The following is a 24,566-nucleotide window of genomic DNA, read 5'->3' on the forward strand; positions in this document are numbered from 1 at the left end:
CTTCCTGAAGAAAACACACAGTTCTGATAGTTCCACAGATTTTGCCACCTTGAGAAAACTCATCAGAGCGCCTCAGGATCAGCCACCTACTAAGCCCCACTTTCAAAAAGACCTTCCCTCCAGATCTATCTAGATCTAGATTTAGATCTGTGTAGAGACCTTGCATCCCTTATAAAAATGTAAAAGTCATTTATGGCATTATTTACTACCAATATATTTCAAAGTTTTCAAAGGATTTCTTCCCACCTAGTTATTCAAACAGAATTTGTCTTCCTACACAATTTTTATTTCCGGATATAGAGTCATTTATTATTTACTTTCCCATAGGGAATGAAGATTTTCTCTACAAATATTCCTTGAAACATTCTCATGAAGTGAGCATTTCAAGCAATAATCAAAGACGACCTACAAGAAAAATTCTTACATCCACCTATCTGAACGCTTTTGAAAAAAGGTTTCTCTTATCCCACAATTGAAAAAATTCAATAAGAAGCTTTTGCAGACATGGGAAAGATCCAAGCAAGTTTACTTATTTTACAACTTTAATGAAGTAGCAAAACACTTGAAGAAGAAAAATAACCATTTTAAAGGGTTACTCATTCATTTAGTCAATATTTATTAATTGAGCACTTATCCTGAGTCAGCCACTCATCAGGATCCTGGGGACACAGTGCTGAGGAAGGAGCCTACGTTCTTGGGAAATATTTCTCAAATGTATATATGTGTGCTAATCATCTTAAATAGGTGAAAACTTTCACTGATTACTTACTGATATTGATCATCAATCTCAGTGATAACAATAGCCCTGTCACAGTGAATTGAAACATATGCAGGCCATTATAAAAAACTCCAAATGGATTCAGATTGCTTTGCTTTTGAAAATGTCAAGGTCTGTTGAGGATTTATTTTCTCTTTTTACTTTCTGGGTCAGGTTTCAAGTTGTTACTCCTTTCTAGCATCTACTGATTTGTTTATAATAGTCTCTTCCTCATTTCTAATTGTCATTTTTCATTAGAACTGGAATTTGGAAGAAGCTATTTTAACTACCAGAGTTATGAAAAATAAGAGAGAGCTTGAGTAGTCCAGTCAATGAGCTTTTGTGCATGATAGTAGAACAGACATTTGTCATGCTGCTTCAAGGAGCACTGGATTTCTTAGACAGCAAGAATCTCTATATAAGTTATGTTCTTACAAAATTTTACTCTAAAAAGCACTGTAAGATGTCCAAGTATATTTCTAAGAACATAAACATTTTAGTAAAATTTCATGGTTTTCTAAAGAAACATGTTTTCCAATCTTTAGGATCAAGAAATGAAGCAAAGTTCTATCTTCTATTGGGGAAATTATAAATGGGTAGACTAGGAGAAATCAGTAGTCTACTGATTATTGAATATATGAGGCTCATTTTTAAAAAATGACTTATTATTTATGACTCTCTCAGCATAAATTATTTAGGTACATGTTTTGAGAATTTATGGAGTCTCAAACTGCTCGCCCTGTCTAATGTTACTCCCCGCTTTTCCCTCATTCTTCATTGCTTTGATCTATTATCCGTAGCATTTAATTTGTTTATTTTTTTCCTTGTCCTTCTCCCCACCTGAGTAAAAACAACATGGGGACAGGGACTTCACTCATCTTGTTCATTGCTATAACTCCAGTATCTAGATGAACAGAGGCACAAAGTATGTGATCAATAAATAATTGATTAAATAAAGGCATGTTTAATACTTGCATATTATCAAATATATACACAAATTGTAGACTGTACATTGATTGGAGAACAAAATGAAAAAGAAGGAAGGAAGGAAGGAGAGAGGGAGAGAGGAAGGGAAAAAAGAACTGAAGGAAGGAAAGAAGAGAAGAAAGAAAAGAAGTAGAGAAAGAAAGCAAATTGTTAAAACTTCACATTATCTAATCTCTCCTGACCTAGAAGCACACTACCATAGGATTTATCGCAATAGAACATAGAATACAAAATGACAGAGACAGATCAGATGGTTGCAAAGACAGGTGATGTACACATTGATTCACAACCAAACATTATTAAAATAAGCAATTTTCAGATCAATAATTCAGATTAGAAAATCGAAGAACCACATTAGGGGAGGTCATGGGTCAAATACGGAACAGATGAAGGGGAGAGATTGGCCTGAAATGTTACTCCTATTACTCACGTTCACACACTGGAACACTGCTATTCCAAAGGCTTTCCATTCCAGCCAAAACACAGTAACTAGCAGAGCTGCCTTTTAATTGAAACCTAAAGAAGAAAATAGGAGTGAATAGTGAGCTGTTTCAGCCAAGAGGACACCTAGTTCACAATCTAAGGCCCAGCCCCAGTCTCAGGATTTTGAGGACCTGAGGCCAGGAGGTGACAGAGGTACAGAGGCTACATTATTCTGGAACAATCACAGCCTCCACAAGGGAGCAATATAGAATGAAAAAATGCAGTAACTTGGTCACATGATAGTCCTGCTTGAATTGAAAAAGGTGGTCACAAAATAGCCACCATCTCCTTGACCCAGGACCCAGGCTTGGAGTTTCACTGATTACTCATTGTCATTATTAGAAACCCAGTCTTCTAATGCAATGCCTTCCTAACTCTGACCCTGGAACAGCAAGTAAAACAGCTTCCAGTTTGGAGTGGAAAAGTGGGAAATAGCTGGCAAGAGAACAGAGATTGTCCTTTCATCTCCACATCTGTGATGGCGTGAAGAAGGCTCAAAAGGGCAGTTTGGGCTGCTGAAGAGTAAGCGTGAATATTCTAGGGGAAAAAGGAAAGAAGAGAGGACATAATTTTTGTATGCAATTGTTGAAAATTCTCAATGTCTGTTGGGCCCCGATGCCCTCCTAACTCTTACTGGGTGCTGGCATTTGGAGGCTGCCAAGATTCTGTGTTACATTTTGGGATCAGGTGCTTTGTTGCCCATGCTGGTCAGCTCCCGTGTAGAGATGTGCACCCCGTGAAGAGCACTAGATGGACATAAACAAGGTAATGACCTTGCTGGTAATATTAACAGCAGCCATCAGGGCCGCAGCTCAGAGCCCAGAGCCCATGACTAGCCAGATGATATATGACTGGATTTTTTTAAAATGCTGATTTTTACACTTTCAGTCCTATTACATATTTCATTATTGATAGTTTAAAGAATTTACTGAAATGATTCTTAAATGATCCTAGCTCTTTAGAATAAGTTTTTTGTTACTTGCAATTTCTTCTGGGACTCTCTAAATTACTCATATTCTATTTGCTGTTTTGAAATTCTAAAATTTTGAAAATAGGATTTTTTAAACTTACTGTGTTACCTATATATTAATAACAAGTAATTATACTTGTCTTTGAATTTGCCAGTTAATATATGGCCCAGTGTCCTCTTCATATCTCATGTTATTAGTTCCATATGTGTCTTTCCTTTCTTCCTATATATACTTTCAAAAGTTCATCTTTCTGATTTTGTGTGTGTGTGTGTGTGTGTGTGTGTGTCTGTCTGTCTGTCTTTCTTTTTTTAAGCCACATCAAATCTCCCCTTTTTGGACTAATTCCTAACCCCAATTTCAATGTCCAGCAGGTCAGGCAAGCTCATACTTACCCTTCATCACAAACAAAATCCACTTTTGCTCCAAGCTGGAGATTTACTGGAAATAGCACACGGCCATTAGGAAGTTGGCCCATGAAGTCATCACAGGATTTCACTGGAAAAAAAGAAAAACGAACAGAAATAACTGGCATGTGGAGAATAAAGACACAAGCTGAAAATACCAAGTCAGATAAGAGTCTAGTCACCTTCACATCTGGGGGCTTCAGGGCTCCAGTCTCCCTGGGGTGTGCAGTGCAGATACGTAGACCCTCTGAGGTCATAGCCGGGCTCACAGCTGTAGTACACTTCCTCCCCGGGTGAAAAGTTATCCTTGTTCCTTTGGGTACGCTCACCATGCAGGACATCTGGAGGCGGCTGACATACTGGGGAGAGAGAAAAAAAGCACTGCTAATTGTGTGAAAATAACTTTTTTCTCACTGTTAAACTGGCCAAGGGAATAATAATTAGAAATCTATATGTAATAAAAAAGGTAGAATAAGAGCCTTATTACATTGATAACAAACTAAATACACAGGGCGAGGAAGACGTCTTGCCATCAGTCATAGAACTGACACATGGCACAACTGTGACTAAAACAGAGGTGTCCCCAATTCATTGTTTTTCATCTAAAGTATGCAACTAAGATTTCACAATGGACAGTTCCTTCTAGAATGCTTCCAATTACTGTTCGCCCAGTACAAAACTGGGAGGAATGATGGATTTTTATATCTTCATACTTCCTTTCTAGAAAGGCATCACCAATTTACTCTTGCATTTTAGGCCATAAAGGAGTGCCCCTGCCCATGTCTCATCTAATAGATCCCTCCATCACCTATCACACTGGTGCAACAAACATACATCTATTCTCATCTCCTTTCAAGTCTTCTCTCAGCGGCTGCCTGACATAGGGTGGTAAAGAACTATGGGTCTCCTCTCTTCATGCTATGTAGCAAGGTGCTGCCTAGTCATTCATTTCACTCTAGTAAGAAGGTGGGCAACTGTCGAACAAAATATAAAAGACCTACTGTCACCATAATGAGAGTGTATATTTCACACAACATATTGTAAGGGCAGTGCTGGCTCTCTCTTAATACAGTTGATCTGAACTCAGGAAGTCACAACACATTTGGGTCTCAACTAAATTACATAAAACTATTATAAAATGGAAAAAATAATTTCAGTTTGGCTTTGAGCAGATCAGTTCCCTTTTCTGGACTTCAGCTTTCTCTAGCATCAAATGGGGGATTGGACTAGAAAAATGACTTCTTTGAGGAGTTTGTAAATACTCTGATGCTGTAATGTCCATTTTCAAGGCTCATCACCCAGTGTTTCCCTTGACTAATCAATGCCTGGTGATGTGATATTGAGGTGCTGTGCTGGTTAAATTTCTGTTGGCCCCCAGCCTCACACTTCTGCACTGTCTTTTGGCTGCTAGCAATGGAAACCTTAAAACTATAATCATTTGTCTTCCTTGATAGCTGGGCTCTGGTTAGGTTCTGCCAATTGGAGGCATATATACCAAATTAAAAAGCAGGATGATGCAGAATCTGTTCTACTTCTAGAGGTGGCTCAGGCAGTGGCAGTATAGATAGCTTCAGTGAGCAGCTACAGCTTCAATTATAATGATGTCAATGACTTTGGCTCCAGCAATATCAGCTGCATTCTGGCAGCAGTGGTGGCTCCTGCAGCATTAGCAGCTTTCAGGGAGCTGCCTGCTTATTGGGAGGGGCTGGCCATTTCAGCATCAGTCCAGGCTCCTGTGCTCTAGACTGGGAGCCACAGCAGCTCCCTGATCTCTGGTAACTCTGCCTTCATCCTATTGCTAGGGAGGCTGCCTGATTTTCCTGCCCTTCTAACATCTTTGTGACCTATTAGCTGTGATATGGTTTGTCTCTGTGTCCCCACCCAAATCTCATGTCAAATTGTAATTCCCAGTGTTGGAGGAGGAGCCTGGGGGGAAGTGACTGGATCATGGGGGTGGTTTCTAATGGTTTATCACCATCACCCTAGTGCTGTATTGTGATATAATTCTCTTGAGATCTGCTTGTTTAAAATGTGTAGCACCTCCCTAGTTGCTCTCTCTCTCCTGCCAGCCATATGAAAATATACATGCTTCCTCTTTGCCTTCCACCATGATTGTAAGTTTCCTGAGGAGTCCTCAGTCATTCCTCCTGTACAGCCTGCAGAACTGAGAGTTAATTAAACCTCTTTTCTTTATAAATTACCCAGTCTCAGGTAGTTCTTTACACAATGTGAGAACAGTCTAATACAACCTGCATGAAATCCCTCCCTCCTTGAAAGTATCTAGAGTAAGTTTTGATTTCCTGACTGGATGCTGACTAGCAAAGCCAAGTCTCTGGAGTCAGGTGGACTTGCGTTTCAGTCTTCAGTCTGCAAGTTAATATCTTAGAAAGTTATCCGACTTCTCTAAGGCACATTTTCTCTGCAAAACATAGAGGCCAGTCACAGTGGCTCATGCCTATAATCTCAGCACTTTGGGAGGCCCAGGTGGGTGGATTGCTTCAGCTCAGGTGTTCGAGACAAGCCTGGGAAACATGGTGAGATTCGATCTCTATAAAAAAAAATATAAAAAATTTAACCAGGCATGGTGGCATGCATGGTGGCATGGAGAATTGCTTGAGCCAGGGAGGTGGCGGTTGCCGTAAGCCATGATCTCACCTCTGCAGTCCAACTTGAGCGACAGATCAAGACCCTGTCTCAAGCAAAACAAAACAGACAAACCTAGAAAAACTGGTAACTACCTAATAACTTTGTTTTAAGGATTAAAATTCTCATGTTGCCTGTATTATGGTGCCTGGCTGGAAGAATCACTCATTTTCTATCAGCAGTTATTCTACTCAAAGGTAATTAATAGATTTGTTTATAAGAACCCCAAAGAAACATCACATTCCTTGCCCAGGTTTAGCTTTGCTTCTTCATTTCAGCACATGTGCATGTACACTCACACGCCTTCTGAATTTCATGTTCACTACCTAAAAAATTTGCTCCTCCACCCTCCTCACCACACATCCCTCCGCCTGAGCAAATACTAATCTCCTGATCCAATAGCAACGCATGTCACTGGCAGGGCCCTTCTAGGCCTCAGTCAGACTCACCCCTGGAGCAGCTTGGTAGCTCTGGCTCCCATTTGTTCAGGGCCTGGCATTGCACACGGGGGAGTCCTTTCATGACAAAGCCAGGCTGACACCTAAACTCCACAACTTCATGTAAGGAAAAGAAGCTTCTGTTGTCAGATACCAATATTCCATTTTCCACATTTGGAGGCGTGCATTTGTTAGGTATAATGCACTGAGGGGCCGGGCCGCTCCAGATGCCCACTTGATCATCACTGCTGGTGCAGTATATGGAGGGCTCACCCACGAGCTCAAACACCTTTCTCCCTCTGCTTCCAAGATTGCAGCGGTAGGTCACCACTGATCCGTAGTGAAAATACTCTCTGCTGATGCTAATGAAATCTCCATTGGCGATGGTTGGGGGTAGCCCACAAAGAATTCCTGGGAAAAGGAAGAGCATAACAGTCAATTTAAATAATGAATGACAAAAATCTCATGAGTCACTAAACTGTAACTATTTTTACATTCATTATTTGCTTTTATTCTTTGATAACACGTAGGTACATTTTTACAAAGTTGTAATTTCGGTGTGCATAATATGATGTGTCCTGCCTTTCTTACTTATATGATTTCCTATAATATTTGCATGCATTTATTAACTCAATCCACATTCTTTTCATTTTAAATAGCCCTTTGATTGTAGTATTATAGAGTTTTTACAGTTTTCTCCTACTGTTTTCCATTTGCTTTCTTAATTTGCAGTTTCGTTAATAACTGAGGTTAGCCTTTTTAGAAAAATAAAATATAAAAACCTTTGCTAAAAGATAAATTATAAGGGAAGAGAGAAGACACAAATATACACAGTAGGAAAAGGAATTTAAACATTTTTATAAGTATGAGAATATTTATAAAACTGTAGACTACTGGGGGTTAAATATTTTGAAAATCTAAATGATACAAATGGAAATATAAATTGCCAATATTCATTCAAAAAGATTTAGAAAGCTAGAATTACCCAACAAACATGTAAGAATAAAAAAAAACAAAGATAAGTTCTATTGAACTTTCAAGTAACAGATGCTTCCAAATGTAATTTCAATATTTCACAACATACAAGAGATATAAAACTTATCAACTCATTTACTCAAATCTAAGTTTGATATAATAACATGATATCTGTGTAAAAGCGGTCATATATTAGTCCACAAAAACTCCTAAATGCATGTTAAACATACAGACCAAGATATAGAAGAATAAAGCCTAGCATGTTTAAGTGAAGTCCTGCCATGAGAGGAGATAATAGACATAAACAACATTTGAAGAAGTAATAACTGAGAAATTTCCAAGACTGTTGCAAGATTACAGATTCAAAAAGCTATATAGGCCTGGCGTGGTGGCTCATGCCTGTAATCTTAGCACTTTGGGTGGCCCAGGTGGGCAGATCACCTGAGGTCAGGGGTTTGAGACCAGCCTGGCCAACATGCTGAAACCCTGTCTCTACTAAAAATACAAAAATTAGCCAGGCATAGTGGCACAGGCCTGTAATCCCAGCTACTGAGGTGGCTGAGGTGGGAGGATTCCTTGAATCTGGGAGGTGGAGATTGCAGTCAGCCGAGATTGCGCCACTGCACTCCAGTCTGTGCGACGAGTGAAACTCCATCTCAAAAAAAAAAAAAAAAGCTATATAAACCCAAGCAATACAAAGAAATACTTACCTAGACACAACATAGTAATGTTGTAAAAAATCTATTTTAAAGTGTAATCCATAAAAGCAGCAGGAAACATAGACAATAACCTTCAAAGGAACCACAATTAGAAAAATGTTTAAAGAATTTGTTGTCAGAAGATCTACAATACAAAAATGCCAAAGAGACTTTTTCAGGCTGAAGGAAAATAGTTTCATATAGGATTGATAGAATTGCAATAAGAAGGAAACACACCAGAAAGAGCTCATATGCGGGTATGTTTTCATTTAGGATCTTTATGATAGAGAAAACCTCTTCAGTGATTAGAAGAAACACAAGATGGAAGTAAAGATTTTATTACGGGCTGGGGGTATGGCACGCCTGAAGATCACACAGAGGTTGGTCAGTGCGAGGAGACAGAGAGAGAGAAGGGGACCCATCGGCCAATGCCTTTACTGGGGACCAGAGTATGACCCAGCATCTTGCATCTACAAGCCAAGGTATCTCCCACGGGGAGCTCTAATTGGTGAGTTTAAAGAAAGCAGGCACATGTTCCAGGCAGTCATGCTGCGACTGAGAGGTGGTCACGGCAGCATATCTGCGAAGTCCATGCAGGGCACAGATGTCAGGGACGCTAGTCAAGTAGGTTTTAACTAGCTGTCCCATAGAGAGGTGGTCACTAGGAGGCAGTTGTATAAGGCAGATATCTGGCTCGACCACGTTGAAAAACTGGGAGGAGGTACAGAACTAGAAAGGGCATTAAGGGTGACTAAACCCTGCTTCTGGCATGAGAAAGCTAAACGTATTCAAAATGGATGCTGAGGCAACCTAAAAATTCTAAGAATTCACTACCGTGTAAATATAAATAGATACTATTTTTATAAAGACAACAACAACAATTACGTCTTTGAAATATAGAATACATGTAAATTGTTAAATCAAGTTTAGCCTAAAGCCTTACATAGTTTAAGCTCAGCCTAAAGGTTTCTCTGTAAACTGCGAACTATAACGAGTGAAGATGTAAACAGACCGTAGCTTACTCTTATGCCAATCACCGAGTTTTGGCCAATCAAATGTGGCCAACTGTTAGAACTGTCTTCAAATAAGCCAAACGCTGAGCTATAACCAATCGGGCTGTTTCTGTACCTCAGTTCTGTTTTCTGTACGTCAGTTTCCTTTTTCTGTCCGTAAATCCTCTTCCACCACGCAGCAGGGCAGGAGTCTCTGAGCTTACTTTGGCTCGGGAGGCTGCCTGATTTGTGAATCGTTCGTTACTCAATTAAACTCTATTAAATTTAATTCAGCTCAAGCTTTTCTTTTTACAAAACGTATGGCAAAAATACAAAAAGAGGAGGAGGACACAAATGGAATTAAATATTAATAGTTTGGGTACTTGCGTTGTTTGGAGAGTGGTAAAAGCACAATTTTAGTAGACTATAGTAAATCAAGGATGTCTATCTCTAGAGTAGTGATTTAAGAATAAAAAATGAAATATAACTTAAAAGCTACTGGGGAAAATAGAATAATAAAAATACTTGATAAATTCAAAAATGTGAGAAATGAGGAATAAAGGCACAAACACATGAAACAAATAGAAAACAAATAACCAAGAGTTAGACTTATCAGTAAGTAGATTAAATTTATTTATTTATTTACTTTTAATTTTAAGTTTTTATTATTAAATTTAAATGTTTCAAACACTAATGAACAACAAAGAAAGACTGAATAAAACAACAAAACTTTACTATATGATGTTTATAAGAGACAAGCTTTAAATATAAGACAAAGAAGGCCTGAAAGTAAAAGATTTGAAATATACATAATATAAATACAAGAAAGAAAGCTGACATAGCTATATTAATGTACAAAGTAGATTTTAAGGCAAGAAGTATTATGAGAGGTAAAGAGAGACATTTCATTATGATAAAATAGTCAATTCAGCAGAAAGAATAAACCAAAAATTTCATGCATTTAATAACATGTTTAAAATACATAAAGTAAAAATTGCTAGAACAAAGAGGAAAAACAGACAAATTCACAGTCATAGTTGGGGATTGTAATGGGTTGAATAACCACTGTCCTCCTTAAAAAATATCTGTGTCCTGATCTCTGAAACCTGTGAATGTGACCCAGTTTGGAGGGTCTTTGTAGATACAATCAAGTTAATGATCTTGAGTTGAGACCATTCTGGATTGCCAGGGTGGCTTCTAAATCCATGTTCAGTGTCTTTACAGGAGACAGAAGGCAAAGGAAACACACAGAGGAGAAGGCAACTTGAAGATGGAGGCGGAAAAGGAAATGATGCATCTACAAGCCAAGGAACATCAAAGATTGCCAGCAGCCACTGGAAGGAAGCCTGGAGAGAGGCACAGAACAGCTTGCAGATGGAACCAATCCTATTGACATCTTAACTGGATTTCTGGCCTCCAAACTGTTAAGAGAGTAAATTTCTCTTCTTTGAAGCCACCAAGTTTGTGGTAATTTGTTACAGCAGCCCTGGGAAACTAATACAGATATCTCACACATGCTTCTCTATAACTGAGAGAACAAGTGGAGGGGGGAAAAAAGTCTGTTCTAAACCACATTTTCCTAAATGACATTTCTAGAAAATGAAACAAAATAACTGTACAGTCTTTTCAAGTGCATACATAACCTTTTACCAAAATCATCCATATTCTGGGCCATAAATCATGTCTCAAATGATTAAATTAATGAAAGAATGATAACTAGAAGATCTCCAAATATTTAGAAATTAAGCAATGCCCTTCTAAATAGCCTATGGGTCAAAGAAGACATCAAAAGGTAAATTAGAAAACTTTTATGTACAATGATAATAAAAATATAAAGATTGTGGGAAGTAAAATAGTTTTAGAGGAAAATGTATAGGTTAAATGTATATATTAGAAAAATAAAGGTTGAAAACAAATTATCTAATCAATATCAAGAATTTAGGAGTGGAGGAGTACATAAAGCTTAAAGAAAGTAGAAGAAAATAAGCAGAAATTAGTAAAAGAGAAAATAGTCATACATTAAAGAAAAAACAAGAAAGTTAAAAGTAGTTTATATGAAAAGCTTAGTAAACTTGATGAAGCCCCAGTAAAACTAATTAAGGAAAAAGAAGCAAAAAGATATTACCAATATCAGAAATTAATTAGCATAGGGGTATCACTACAGAATTTACAGACATCCAAAGGATTTCTGAGGATATAATAAATAGCATTATGTTAATAACCTAGAAAATTTAAATAAAATGAGTAAATTCCTTGAAAAATATAACTTACCCAAACTAATTCAATATGATATAAAATAATAGTTTTACAGCTATTAAAGAAATTGAATCAGTAATTTAAAACCTAACAACAACAACAACAAACCCTCAGGTCCAGATTGCTTCACTGCTGAATTCTTCCAAACATATAAGGAAAAATAATATTAATGTTACACAAATTATTCCAGAGACTAGAAAAAAATAAACAATTTTTAACACATTTTACTAGCCCAACATAATCTTGAAGCCCAAACCTGATAAGGACATTAAAATAAAACCAAATTATAACCAAAGATCTCTTGAGAACATAAATGCAAATTTTCTAAACAAAATATTATGAAACTGAATCCAGCAATATTTCCAAAGAATGATACAATGATCAAAGTGAAGTTTACCTTGACTGATTTTAAATATTAAATCAATGTTACAATGTTACAATAAAAATGTGAGCAATCCTGCACACACATACCACACACACACACTCACACACATTTCATAGATAGGATAATCATCTATAACACATCACAAGCAACATAGGTTGATTCTAGGAATTCAGAGTTTGTTTGAATTACATTGATTGAAGATCAATCAATGTAATATATTACATTAACGGAGTGAAAAAGAAACATGATAATCTCAATACATGCAGTGATCAATTAGAATGAACATTGATGATAAATCTTTTAGCAATTAGAAGTAAAGGGGAGTTTCCTTAATCTAATAAAGGATATCATACAAAAATCTACAACATACATCATGATTTATGATGACCATTAAAAGCCTTGTATCATCTCTTCTATTCAATGTTGTACTGGAGGTTCTAGCCAATGCAATAAAGCAGGTGAAATAAACAGAAGACATAAGAAAGGAAAAGATTTAAAAACTTTTTGTCAGATTCATAGATGACATAATTATGCAGCAACTTCAAAAGATATACAGAAAAACTATTCAATTTGAAAGTAAATTTAATAAAATTGCTGGAGCTGAGGTGAAACCTGTGCATATCTAAGAAGTAAATAGAGAATACAATTTTAAAAATAATACGTAGTAATAAAGATAATGAAAGATGTACATGACTTCTATAAGGTAAATTAACAAATATTTTTAAAAGAAATTAAAGAAGACTTCAAAAATGGGAGGATATATCATGTTCATAAATTTAAACTTCAAAACTAAATTTGTTAATGTCTACAAATTGATGTACTGAGTCAATAGAAACTCAATACAAATTCAAGTAGGATTCTTTTTGTGGAAATTGACAAGCTGATTCTAAATTTTATATGGTAATGCAAAGTGCCAAGAATCACCAAGTAAATCTTGAAGATGCACATAGTTAGAAGATATATGCCACCAGATATCAAATCTTAATGTCATGCTATAGTAATTAAAATCTTAATGTAATGCTACAGTTTTTTTGCCATTATAGTATGGCAAAAAACCAAACCAAACAAAAACACAATGTATGGCAAATACACCAATGGAACAGAACCTCCCTGGAATGACATCCACATATAGGTCACCTGACTTATGGCCATGGTGCTACATTTAATAAATGATATTAGATCAATTGCCTATCCATAAGAAACAGGGTCTCACTCTGTCACCTGGGCTGGAGTGCAGTGGCACCATCATAACCCACTGAAGCCTTGAACCCCTGTGCTCAAGGGATCCTCCCACCTCAGGCTCCCAAGTAGCTGGGACTTACAGGCATGTGCCACTGAGCCCAGCTAATTTTATTTTATTTTTTGTAGAGACAGGGTCTCGCTTTGTTGCCCAGGCTGGTCTCGAACTCCTGGCTTCAAGCAATCCTCCTGCCTTGGCCTCCCAAAGTGCTAGGATTATAGATGTGAGCCACCTCACCTGGCCCAATTGCCTAAGTAGAACAGAAAAAGCAGTAACTGGAAAAAAGACCCATAAATTGAATATTATTAAAATGTAGAACTTCCCACAACAGAAGACATCATTAAGAAGGGAAAAAGAAAAAGAAAAGCCATAGCCTGAAAGACAACATTTTTGTTACATTTATTAGAAAACATGAGAATATTTAAATAACTTCTACAAAACAATAAAATCATAGACAAACTAGTAAATAATAGACAAAAGTTTGGAATAGGCCCTTCACAAACATTTGAAAAGGTACTCAAGATCATCAGTGAAATACAACATAATAATAAAAAAATCTGACCATCCTTCATGCAGCAACAAAAGTGACTTCCAAATATAACACTGAGCAGAAGCCAGACACAGAAGAGTACCTATTTTTTGATTCCTTTATAAAATTTAGGAAGCGGCAAAACTAATTATTCATGTTATAAATCAGAATAATAGTTACTTTGGGAAGATAACTGGGAAAGGGCATCGGGAAGGCTTCTGGAGTGCTGATAATGTTCTATATCTTAATCTGAGTGCCATTTACATGGATGCATTTAATTTGTAAATATCCATTGAAGTGCATAATTAAGATGTGTGCACTTTACTACATATATATGTTATACTTCAGGAAAAAGTGTACATGGTACAAGAAAATTGTTGGAATAAAAAAAGACCTCCCAACAAAGTAAACTCCAGGATATATGGCTTTTCCAGTGAATTCTTTTAAACATTTAAAGAAGAAATAATACCAATTTTATATAAACTCTTACAAGGAAGCAAATACATGAAACACTACCAGCTGGCTTTATAAGACTGTCATAAGTTTGATATCAAAATCTTATAAGGACGTTACAAGAAAGAAAATTACAGTCTAATCTCTAAAATAGGAATGGGATGATGAAAGTGTTCTGGAATTAATTGGTGGTGCTGGTTGCCCAATGTCTTAGTCTATTTGGGCTGTTATAACAAAATACTATAAACTGGTTAGCTCATACACAACAGAAATTTATTTCTCATAGTTGTGGAGGCTAAGGAGTTCAGGACCAACCTCTCTGGCAGATTCAGCATTTCTTCCCCTGGCAGGAGGGGCAAAGGAGCTCTTCTGGGCCTCTTTTATTAGGATGCTAATCCCATTCGTGACAGCTCTGCTCTCATGATCTCATCACCTTCCAAAGGCCTCACTCCCTAATGTCATCACCTTAGGGGTAAAGATTTCAACATACGGATTTGGGGTGGACTCAAACATTCAGACCATAATATACAACTTTATGAATATACTAAATACCACTGAATTGTGTAATTTAAAAAGGTAACTTTTATGATACATGAATTATACTTTAATAGAAACGTCTAAAATGTATTATAAAAGGATATTTGTTATATATAAAAATGATTAAATATTATGACTTAGTTGATTTTAAGAATGTAAAATTGAAATTCAAAATTATTTGCCTTTCAAAAATGTACTCAAAACAGTTTGTTACATTAACAGAAAAAAGAGAAACAGATATGATTACATCGATACATATAACTAAAGTGCTCGATAAACTTCAACATGATTCAAAGACAAAAAATTTCTAATATTGAAGAATATATGAAAATGTCCTTAATTCAAAAATGGTTATCTACAAAAAGCCTATAGTAAACACCAGGTTAATGGTGAAATGTTTTAATCCTTCCCTTTGAGATGTGGAACAAAACAAGGATGACATCTATTGCTACCAATGTTCAATGTTATACTGGTGGTCCTAGCCGTGTGGTAAAGAAGAAAGAAAATAAGGAGAAGGAAAAGAAGGAAGGAAGGAAGGAAGGAAAGAAAGGAGGGAGGGAGGGAGAAAGGAAGGAAGCAAGCAAAGAAGGAAGGCAAGCAGGCAGGCAGAAGGGAAGGAGGGAAGGAAAGAAAAGAAGACAAAGAGTTAAATAAAATTATAATTATCTGGTGGTTTTGTACAGTGTCAACCAGGCCAGTTTGGAATTAAGTTTTCCAGACTTACTTTCTCTGTATGGTTCTGGACTAGGGTTGCAGCATGAGAAATTAGCCTGATATTTGAGAGGCAGAGGTTAAGCAACAGCCACTCCACTCTGAAAGTCACATCCTTGGATAGAGCTGGTGAGGCACAGTGCAGGAGTGGAGGGTTCAGACGACAGACCTTTTACCGGAGGCTTGAGAAATACATTCACACGGGGAGTTTCAGCATCCTCTGCAATGGCTCATTTTCTGTAGGCCATGAATGACAGTGGGAACTGTTGCCATTGAACTGGATTCTCTGAATTCACTTGGGGACCAAAGGACCTCAGGGTGACAGAGTCCAATTGGCAGCACTTAATTGCCAGAGACAATGGGGGTTCTTGTAATGGCTATTAGAACTGAAACAGCAATCAGAATGATTCGACTGAAGAGAACATTGTTATTGGGCTAATTGATCATGGAGTCTCTAAAATCAAAGTAGATGGATAGCCGACTAAAGTGTTACTTGATTTGTGTAAGAGTAAGAGATTTAGGTCAAGTGAATAGAAGTCTGACTTGAATCATGGCAAAAGAAGTTCATTGTTCATCAACAATTCCTAGACTTGAATAGTTTATAGACCCAGAGCGGCACCAACGGATGGGAGACCGGATTCTTTTGAGGAAGCACCATGCTACACAGTCAAAAGCATGTATTGTAAATCTTCCCCTAGCCTTTTCCAAGAAGACTTGCAGCCATTTACCAGGATTTGGATATAGAGAGTTTATAGAACTAGAAACAGAGATAAAAATGTAGATATAGGTATAGGTGTATTATTATACTGTTTGTTTTTTCTATTTTACTAATATTTTTTCATATTTCCAAGAAAATTCCTATTCCAATTCCATGTTATCTTATTACAGATTTCAAATAAGATGGAAGGTTTCCCAATTTGTTTTACAAAATAGCAAAACTGTTTCTTAAAGTGGATAAACAGCAATGTGTGACCAATGTCATTTGTAAATTTAGATTCTGAAGCTCATAAACTTTCTAGTAAAAGTAACAACATTTTTAAATACCAAGAAGAAAAGTAAAGAAGTCCCCAAGTTATCCAAAGAGAAGAGTAAGACAAAGATGTTATATACTGTGTTTCACTCAGCCTCAGCCTGGCCCTCACTACACAGGTGTATTTTTTTTTTTAATAAAATGAGATCTTGCTATATATGCCGTTCATCTGATTCTTTTTCCACATAAAACACATCTCTTTCTAGTCATTAAGTGCTCCTTTATGCTCTCATTTTTTTATGGCTGAATACCATGCCAGTGTATGGATATACTTATTTTCATTCTGCATAGCTATTTTATGTCTCTTAGGGAATTCTTTATAGTGGTCATTTGAACACATCTTTTTCCTTCTAGTAGATAATTTCCAAACCATAGTTTAAAATATTTAGGTTACTCTAACATTTTAACTAATATAAATAATGATGCAATGCAAAGTTTATACCAAACTGCTTTAAAAAGTGTGTGATTATTTCCTAAGTATAAATTCTAAGAAGTAGGTTAAAATACATGCTCACTTCTGAGGTTTATAGTGCATTGGGGCCTTTCAAGAGGATGTGTTGATCTCGTGGTACGTGAGAGTCCAGGTTCTTCCACAGCTTCGCTAACCTTGAAGAGTATCAATTTTTAAAATCTTTACTGATTTGCCAAGCAGGATGATTATTATACTGGAGGTGGTAGAACCAACATAATTTCAAGTTAATTGAAGTAAAATCAAATTTGAAGGCTTTTACGTATTTAGGCCCCCAGAATTAGAAAAGACACATCCCAGGATAAGGAAGAACTTAAAGAAAGAGTTGCCAGGAACCCTATAGGAATATTTGAGAACACTACGGCTGTCTTCAGCCATGTGAAGGACAGATTGCACAGAAGGAATTCGGTTAAGATTTTTATTATTCCAGAGAAAAATTAGAATGTATCGGCAAAAGAAATAAGAAGGCATATTTCAACTCACTGTCACAAACAGGTGTTTCATTATCCCAAATGACAGTATTGCCTGAGATGATGCATGTGGCAGACGAGGAACCATTGAGTCGGTATCTAGAGGCAAAAAATAAGGAATATTAGGTTCCAAAGACACAGGTCAACTACCCAATTAAATTACCACTTCCAGAGATTACACTTTTATAGAATTCAGAGGGATGTTTTCCACTTGTCAAAGAACTGTCTATCACCTTCCCAAATTTCACATTCTTGGGACTTTGTCATTTTCTCTTCCATGCCTTCTCAGTTGGATGGAATTTCTCTTCTTTATTATTATTAATATTATCTTATGACACATTTTTATATAAATCAAAGATGAATTACAGTTTTTCCTATAAATTTCATTTGTTTTAAAAGACAACACAAGCTTCTTGAGTGCAGGGAAGCTGTCATATATATACATATTTGTGTGTGTATGTAGTCCTGTTGTATGTATTTCTATGCCTTATAAGTATTAATATATGGATGCATGGATGGGCTTTTATCAGTAAGATTCATCAAAGTAGGCCATTCACAGTGGCTCATGCCTGTAATCCCAGCATGTTGGGAGGCTGAGGTAGGAGGACTGCTTGAGCTCAGGAGTTCGGGAGAAGCCTGGGTAACATAGTGAGACCCTGTCTCTACAAAAAATTTATTAAAAAGCCAGGCATGGTGGCACATTCCTGTAGTCCTAGCTACTCAGGAGGCTGAGGCAGGAAGATTGCTTGAGCCTGGAAGATTGAGGCTGCAGTGAGTGTTGATCATGCCACTGCACTCCAGCCTGGGCAATAAAGCAAGACCTTGTCAGTAGGAATGAAAGAGAGAGAGAGAGGGGGAGAGAGAGAGAGACAGGGAGAGAGAGAAAGAGGAAGACAGAAAGAAAGAAAGAAGAAAAGAAAGGAAAGAAAGAAAGAAAGAAAGAAAAAAAAGAAAAAGAAAATGATTCATAACTAGAACTAAAGGCAATCCAAGCTGATCAAAAAGAATTGAACACTTATTTTATACTTAAAACGTTAAAGTTAGCAATTGTCAATTAGTATGTCTCAAACTGTTCAAAGTGTGCCATAAATTTGGAAGAATTTATAACATTTATTTTACTTCACCTGAGACTCTCTGTTGTGATAGATGGTTGGGCCAAACTAGTCATAGTGAGGGTAGGGTCAAACTTGATAGTACTATACATGAAGGAATGAAGCAATGTCAAATAACAGTCATGGTTATTGGTATGGCTGAGAACTTTGTTTTATAAATATGTAGGAAAACCTGGCAGCATAAAGCTTTATTCAAACAACAAAGCAGTGCCAAATGGAGATCAAATGAATAGTGAGACGACAGTGGGTCCTTCTGAAGACACTTGACACATTGTTACATTATAGTAGCTATTATGTTGTAATTATTAATGACTTCAATATCATTTTGGTTATTTATTATTATTTTTGAGATAGAGTTTCACTCTTGTCGCCCAGGCTGGAGTGCAATGGTGTGATCTCGGCTCACTGCAACCTCCACCTCCCAGATTCAAGTGATTCTCCTGCGTCAGCCTCTCAAGTAGCTGGGATTATAGGTGCACGCCACCATGCCCGGCTAATTTTTGTATTTTTCGTAAAGACGGGGTTTCATCATGTTGACTAGGGTGGTCTTGAACTCCTGACCTCAGGTGATTCTCCCACCTCAGCCTCCCAAAGTGCTGGGATTACAGGCATGAGCCACTGTGCCTGGACTCATTTTGTTTTTTAAAATTAATTAATTAATTAATTAATTTTTATTACACTTTAAGTTCTGGGGTACATGTGCAGAATATGCAGTTTTGTTACATAGGTATACACGTGCCATGGCGGTTTGCTGCACCCGTCAACCCGTCACCTAAATTAGGTATTTCTCCTAGTGCTATCCCTCCCCTAGCTCCCCACCCACCAACAGGCCCCAGAGGGTGATACTCCCCTCCCTGTGTCCATGTGTTCACGTTGTTCAATTCCCACTTCTCATTTTGTCTTTTAATGCCTTCTAGTACACCACCAAAAATGAAAGCATTCTCAATTGCACTGCCAACACACATGCACACAAATAGAGAACAAATGAAGTGAACAAGTCTGCAATCCTATATTTGTACCTTCTTCTGTCTATTTGTCTTAAGAACAAGACATCCTGGAGACTCTGGCTTTTGACCCCACTGAGGTTATTTCTCAAAGTGTTCTTTTTGATTTTCTAATAATGGGGGTTGGGATAGGAATGGTGCAGGAAGTTCAAACTTAAATTGGCATTTTGTTTCCTCCATACTATCGTTCAGTGTTGTAGTACTGAACATTTTAAATATGAGTCAAAGGATAACTTTATGTTCACTGATCAAGGGGAACAGATAGAAGAATATTTTAATTTATTAAACTTGTGTCCCAAAGTAGATTAAGTAATTGAACAAAAAATGGTTTGAACTTTTCTCATTCAGAATGTTTATGAAGAAGTAAGGCAGAGAGATAAAATCCATGCTACTTATTTTAAGGAGAGTCAGGGGCTCTCATATCCATTTGAACAGATTGAAGCCTTTACATCCTACCCTATCTTTTTGGATCTCCTGGGGAAGAGAGAGTTGTGGATTCACAAAGTTAAGCCATGGTTCAGGAAAAGCCATGATCATTTCGTTTCCAGAAACTGCATACAGGATGTCGGTGAACATGTCTAGACTTTTGGGAGTCTCCTCCCCAGGGCCCGAAGAGGGACAGTGAAGCCTGGGATATTAGTCCCATTTCCATTTTCCTGCTTAATCTATGTGCCTTGAACCAGGTGGATGGGTTAGGAAAAAATGAGAATAAAAAACAAATCCTGTGAATTGTTTAGGTTAGCACATTGTTAATCTTAAATAATGAGATTCAGAAAATATATTTAAGGATAGAGTTTATTTGAGCACAAAGCTTAAGGGTAGCCACCTGGAAGACACCAATTCCAAATGAATGGGGTCAGCACTCCAAAGTGGAGGACGTAAGGTATCACTTACATAGACAGAGACAGAGAAATTTTAGCAGGATTATATTTTCCATATGAGACCATGCATAGTTATATCACTTTGATTGGTTACCTATTGCTACATTCCTAGGAAGATTATTGCTCCCTGAAAAGGGGTAGTGATCTGAGTGCGTCTTATCTCTGGTGCCATTTGGTTTTAACTATTCACAGGAAAAAAAGGCATAAGTTACAGCTGCCTGCTGCATGACTCAGGCTGCATAGCCACAGTCTTCTCATGGCTCAGAATAATTTAAAGTTCTCCCAGCTGTAAGTTTGAATTGTTTTAAGTTCGAATGATTTAATTTCACAATATACAATTCTTTGGTAGGAAGCCCATCCCCTTGGAAATTTAGTAGTAACTTAAAAAAAAAACTTTTTATTTTGAGATAATCAGATTCACATGCAGTTGTAGGGAATAGTACAGAGAGATCCCAGGTACACTTTACTCAATTTTTCCCTAATAATAACATTTTGCAAAACAATAGAGCAACATCAAACTCAAGATATTGAGACAGGTATGATCCACCAGTTTTGTTCAAATTTCCTGTTTTACCTGTACTCACTTGTGTGCGCGTCTGTTTATGCACATGTGCGCGCGTCTGTTTATGCACATGTGCCTATGTATTTACTTTTATGTAGTTTTAAAAAAATAGACTTTGTGTTTTAGCACAGTTTTTGGTTCACAGCAATAATGAACAGAAGATACAGAGATTTCCTATATACTCCTTGCCCCTATACATGGATAGTCTCCCCTATTATAAACATCTTTCACCAGGGTGGTACATATTTTTTGCAACTGATGAACCTACACTGACACATCATGGTCACCCCAAGTCCATAGTTTATCTTAGGGTCCACTCTTGGTATTGTATATCATATGACTTTGGATAAATTTATTATGGCATGTACCTACTGTTATGGCATCATACAGAGTAGTTTCACTACCCTCAAAATCCTCTGTGCTCTGCCAATTCATCCCCTTCTTTCCTAACCCCTGGCAACTGCTGATCTTTTTACGTCTCTATAGTTTTGCCTTTTCCAGAATGGTGTATAGTTGGAATCATATACTACATAGGCTTTTCAGATTGGCTTCTTTCACTTAGTAATAGTGAAAGAAGGTTCATTATTTAAGGTTCCTCTATGTCTCTTCATTGCTTGATAGCTCATTTCTTTTTGGTATTGAATAATATTCTATTGTATGGATGTACCACAGTTTATCCATTCCCTTGCTAAAGGACATCTTGATTGCTTCCAAGTTTTGGCAATTATGAATAAAGCTGTTAAAACATCTGTGTGCAGATTTTTTTGTGTGTGAACCTGAGATTTCAATTCCTTTAGATAAATACCAAGGAGGATAACTGCTGGATAATATGGTAAGAGTATGTTTAGTTTTATAAAAAACTGCCAAAATGTCTTTCAAAGTTGTGGTACCATTTTGCATTCCTACCAGCAATGCATGAGAATTATGTTCCCCTCACCCCCGAAATATATGGATGTCTTAATTCCCAGTTCCTATTAATGTGACCTTATTTGGAAATACGGTCTTTGCAGAGGCAATCAAGTTAAGATGAAGTTGTTAGTGTGGGCCCCAATCCAATATGACTGGTGTCCTTATTTAAAGAGAGAATTTTGGGCCAGGCGCGGTGGCTCACGCCTGTAATCCCAGCACTTTGGGAGGCCGAGGGGGGCGGATCACGAGATCAGGAGATCGAGACCATCCTGGCTAACATGGTGAAATCCTGTCTCTACTAAAAATACAAAAAAAAAAAAAAAAATGGTGGTGGGTGCCTGTTGTCCCAGCTACTCAGGAGGCTGAGGCAGGAGAATGGCGGGAACCCGGGAGGTGGAGCTTGCAGTGAGCTGAGATCTCGCCACTGCACTCCAGCCTGGGCAACAGAGCGAGGCTCCATCTCAAAAAAAAAAAAAAAAAAAAAAGAGAACTTTGGACACAGACATGCACAGATAAGAGAACAGCATGTAAGGACAGAGACCCAGAGGGAAGACAGCCATGTGAGGACAGACAGAGACAGAAACTGGAGTTCTGCTGCCACATGCCAAGGCCTGGGGCTTCAGAAACTGGAAGAAGCAAAGAGGGATCCATCCCTACAGGTTTTGGAGGGAGCATGGCTCTGGCTCTGCCAATACCTTGATTTTGCACTTCCAGCCTCCGGAACAGAACTCCAAAAACTTCGTTTGTATTAAGCCGCCTATTTTGGAGTATTCTGTTACAGCAGCCCTAGCAAACTATTTGTGCTATGACCATTAAGATTTCTCTCACACAGCTGCTCAATGGCCTTCCCTTTCTTCCAGCAATGTCTACTCTGGGTTAAGGCTGTTTGTGTGCTTTGACTATACTCTTCCCCCATTTTCTTCCTTCCCACCCAATGAATGCCACACTTTTCATATATGCTCTGCCTTGGTTTCCAGCAAGGATACAGATGATTTCCCCCTGATCTTGTCATACCTTTGTTCATTTCAGTCAGGAGCTAAGCACCTGTGTTGAAGCCTTTAAAGAGCAGATGGTAATAGTTTAGTTGTCCTTTCTGAGATGTGACTAGAAGGTAGTATGGCTGTGTTAGAACTCTTGAACCAAGAGATGTTGTTTCAAGAGATGCCAACTCACCCTTTAGTACAAGAATATTTAATTTGGGATCCGAACTGGATGTCTTTGATCACATGCACCATGCCATTCACAGGATCTGGAGGATTATGACAGGATTTACCTACGGGAAAGAAACAGAATTTTGGAGCCAAGTAGAGTAAACTGAATTTTTTTTTTAGTACATAAAGTCTCAACCTGCCTGTAGCTTACTGAGGAACACATGCAGTTCTGATGGTTCCACAGATTTTGCTACCTTGAGGAAACTCACCAGACTGCCTCAGGATCAGCTCCCTTTCAAAAAAACTTCCCTTTCAGATCTGTTTCATCCCCATATTATGCCTCCCAGAAAAATGTAAACTTTGTTATTATCTGTAATTCAATTCAACTGGTATAATCCAAAGATCTCAAAGCCCAAGATTGTCACATCTTTTAGTTATTTAATCCACTTCTCTTTCTTGTCCCAAGTCATTCATTACTTAATTTTAGTCATGAAAATGGGAGAGCCCCAGTGAATGGGGATTTTCTCTCAATCATGTCCTGCAATGACTGTTTCTCATGAAATAAACTTGTAATGAAGGTGCCAGGAACTGAAAGCAGTAACAAGGTATGATCTACAAGAATAATTCTCATATGTATTGCACCTTAGCAAACTAATTGTCATATGCAACTCAGTTACAAAATTTGAACAAATTGAATCAGATCTTACAGATGTTTGACTAACAGAGGGGTTCCCACTCCAGAGTTACTTACGTCTGCACTTGTCCTTAGCACTTGTCCAAGTTGAGTTTTTTAGGCAGATGATAGAAAACGGTCTTCCGTAATAACCAGGGCGGCATTCATAGTTCAGATATGTCCCAATGGGAAACTCAAACTCATCAGTTAGGTTGGTAGGCCTGGCAAATGGAAGCCATTCTGGGACACTGCATTGATCTGGGGAACAAGACCACAGCAGCATCAAAGTTAATGGAGAAATTACCATTCTTTTTTTTTTTTTTCTTGTGACACAGTCTCCCTCTGTCGCCCAGGCTGGAGTGCAGTGGTGCGATCCTCTGCCTCACAGGTTCAAGCAATTCTCCCTGCTTCAGCCTCCCGAGTAGATGGGATTACAGGCACCTGCCACCACATCCGGCTAATTTTTGAATTTTTAGTAGAAACACTGTTTCACCGCCTTGGCCAAGCTGGCCTCAAACTCCTGACCTCAGGTGATCTGCCCACCTCTGCCTCCCAAAGTCCTGGGATTACAGGTGTGAGCCACCATGCCCTGTTGAAATTCCCACTCTACTTCCTCTTTCTCTCAAATATACTGCATAGATGTGATCAAAAAAGAAAAAGAAGACTTCAATAACAGCCAAGGGAGCTGGGTGTGGTGGCTCATGTCTGTAATTCCAGCACTTTGGGAGACCAAGGTGGGAGGGTCACTTGAGGCCAGGAGTTCGAGACCAGTTTGGCCAACATGGTGAAACCCCGTCTCTACTAAAAATACAAAAAATTAGCAGAGCATGGTGGCATGTACCTGTAG

At 37.8% G+C, this 24,566-nt stretch overlaps 1 protein-coding gene across 1 annotated transcript in view; it reads right to left on the minus strand.

Annotated features, from left to right (window-relative positions):
• The window catches only part of CR1L (complement C3b/C4b receptor 1 like), a 74,033-nt gene that overhangs the window by 20,605 nt on the left and 28,862 nt on the right, over positions 1–24,566 (minus strand). The window contains exons 2-8 of the mRNA XM_054473028.1: positions 23,798–23,977; positions 23,069–23,168; positions 17,441–17,526; positions 6,695–7,093; positions 3,785–3,961; positions 3,591–3,693; positions 2,175–2,260 (exon numbers count right to left, since the gene is read on the minus strand). Coding sequence (XP_054329003.1) covers positions 2,175–2,260; positions 3,591–3,693; positions 3,785–3,961; positions 6,695–7,093; positions 17,441–17,526; positions 23,069–23,168; positions 23,798–23,977 — 1,131 coding nt within the window. The remainder of the gene's footprint in view (positions 1–2,174; positions 2,261–3,590; positions 3,694–3,784; positions 3,962–6,694; positions 7,094–17,440; positions 17,527–23,068; positions 23,169–23,797; positions 23,978–24,566) is intronic.

The sequence above is a fragment of the Pongo pygmaeus genome, chromosome 1, assembly GCF_028885625.2.
Source record: "Pongo pygmaeus isolate AG05252 chromosome 1, NHGRI_mPonPyg2-v2.0_pri, whole genome shotgun sequence".
Taxonomy (NCBI): domain Eukaryota; kingdom Metazoa; phylum Chordata; class Mammalia; order Primates; family Hominidae; genus Pongo; species Pongo pygmaeus.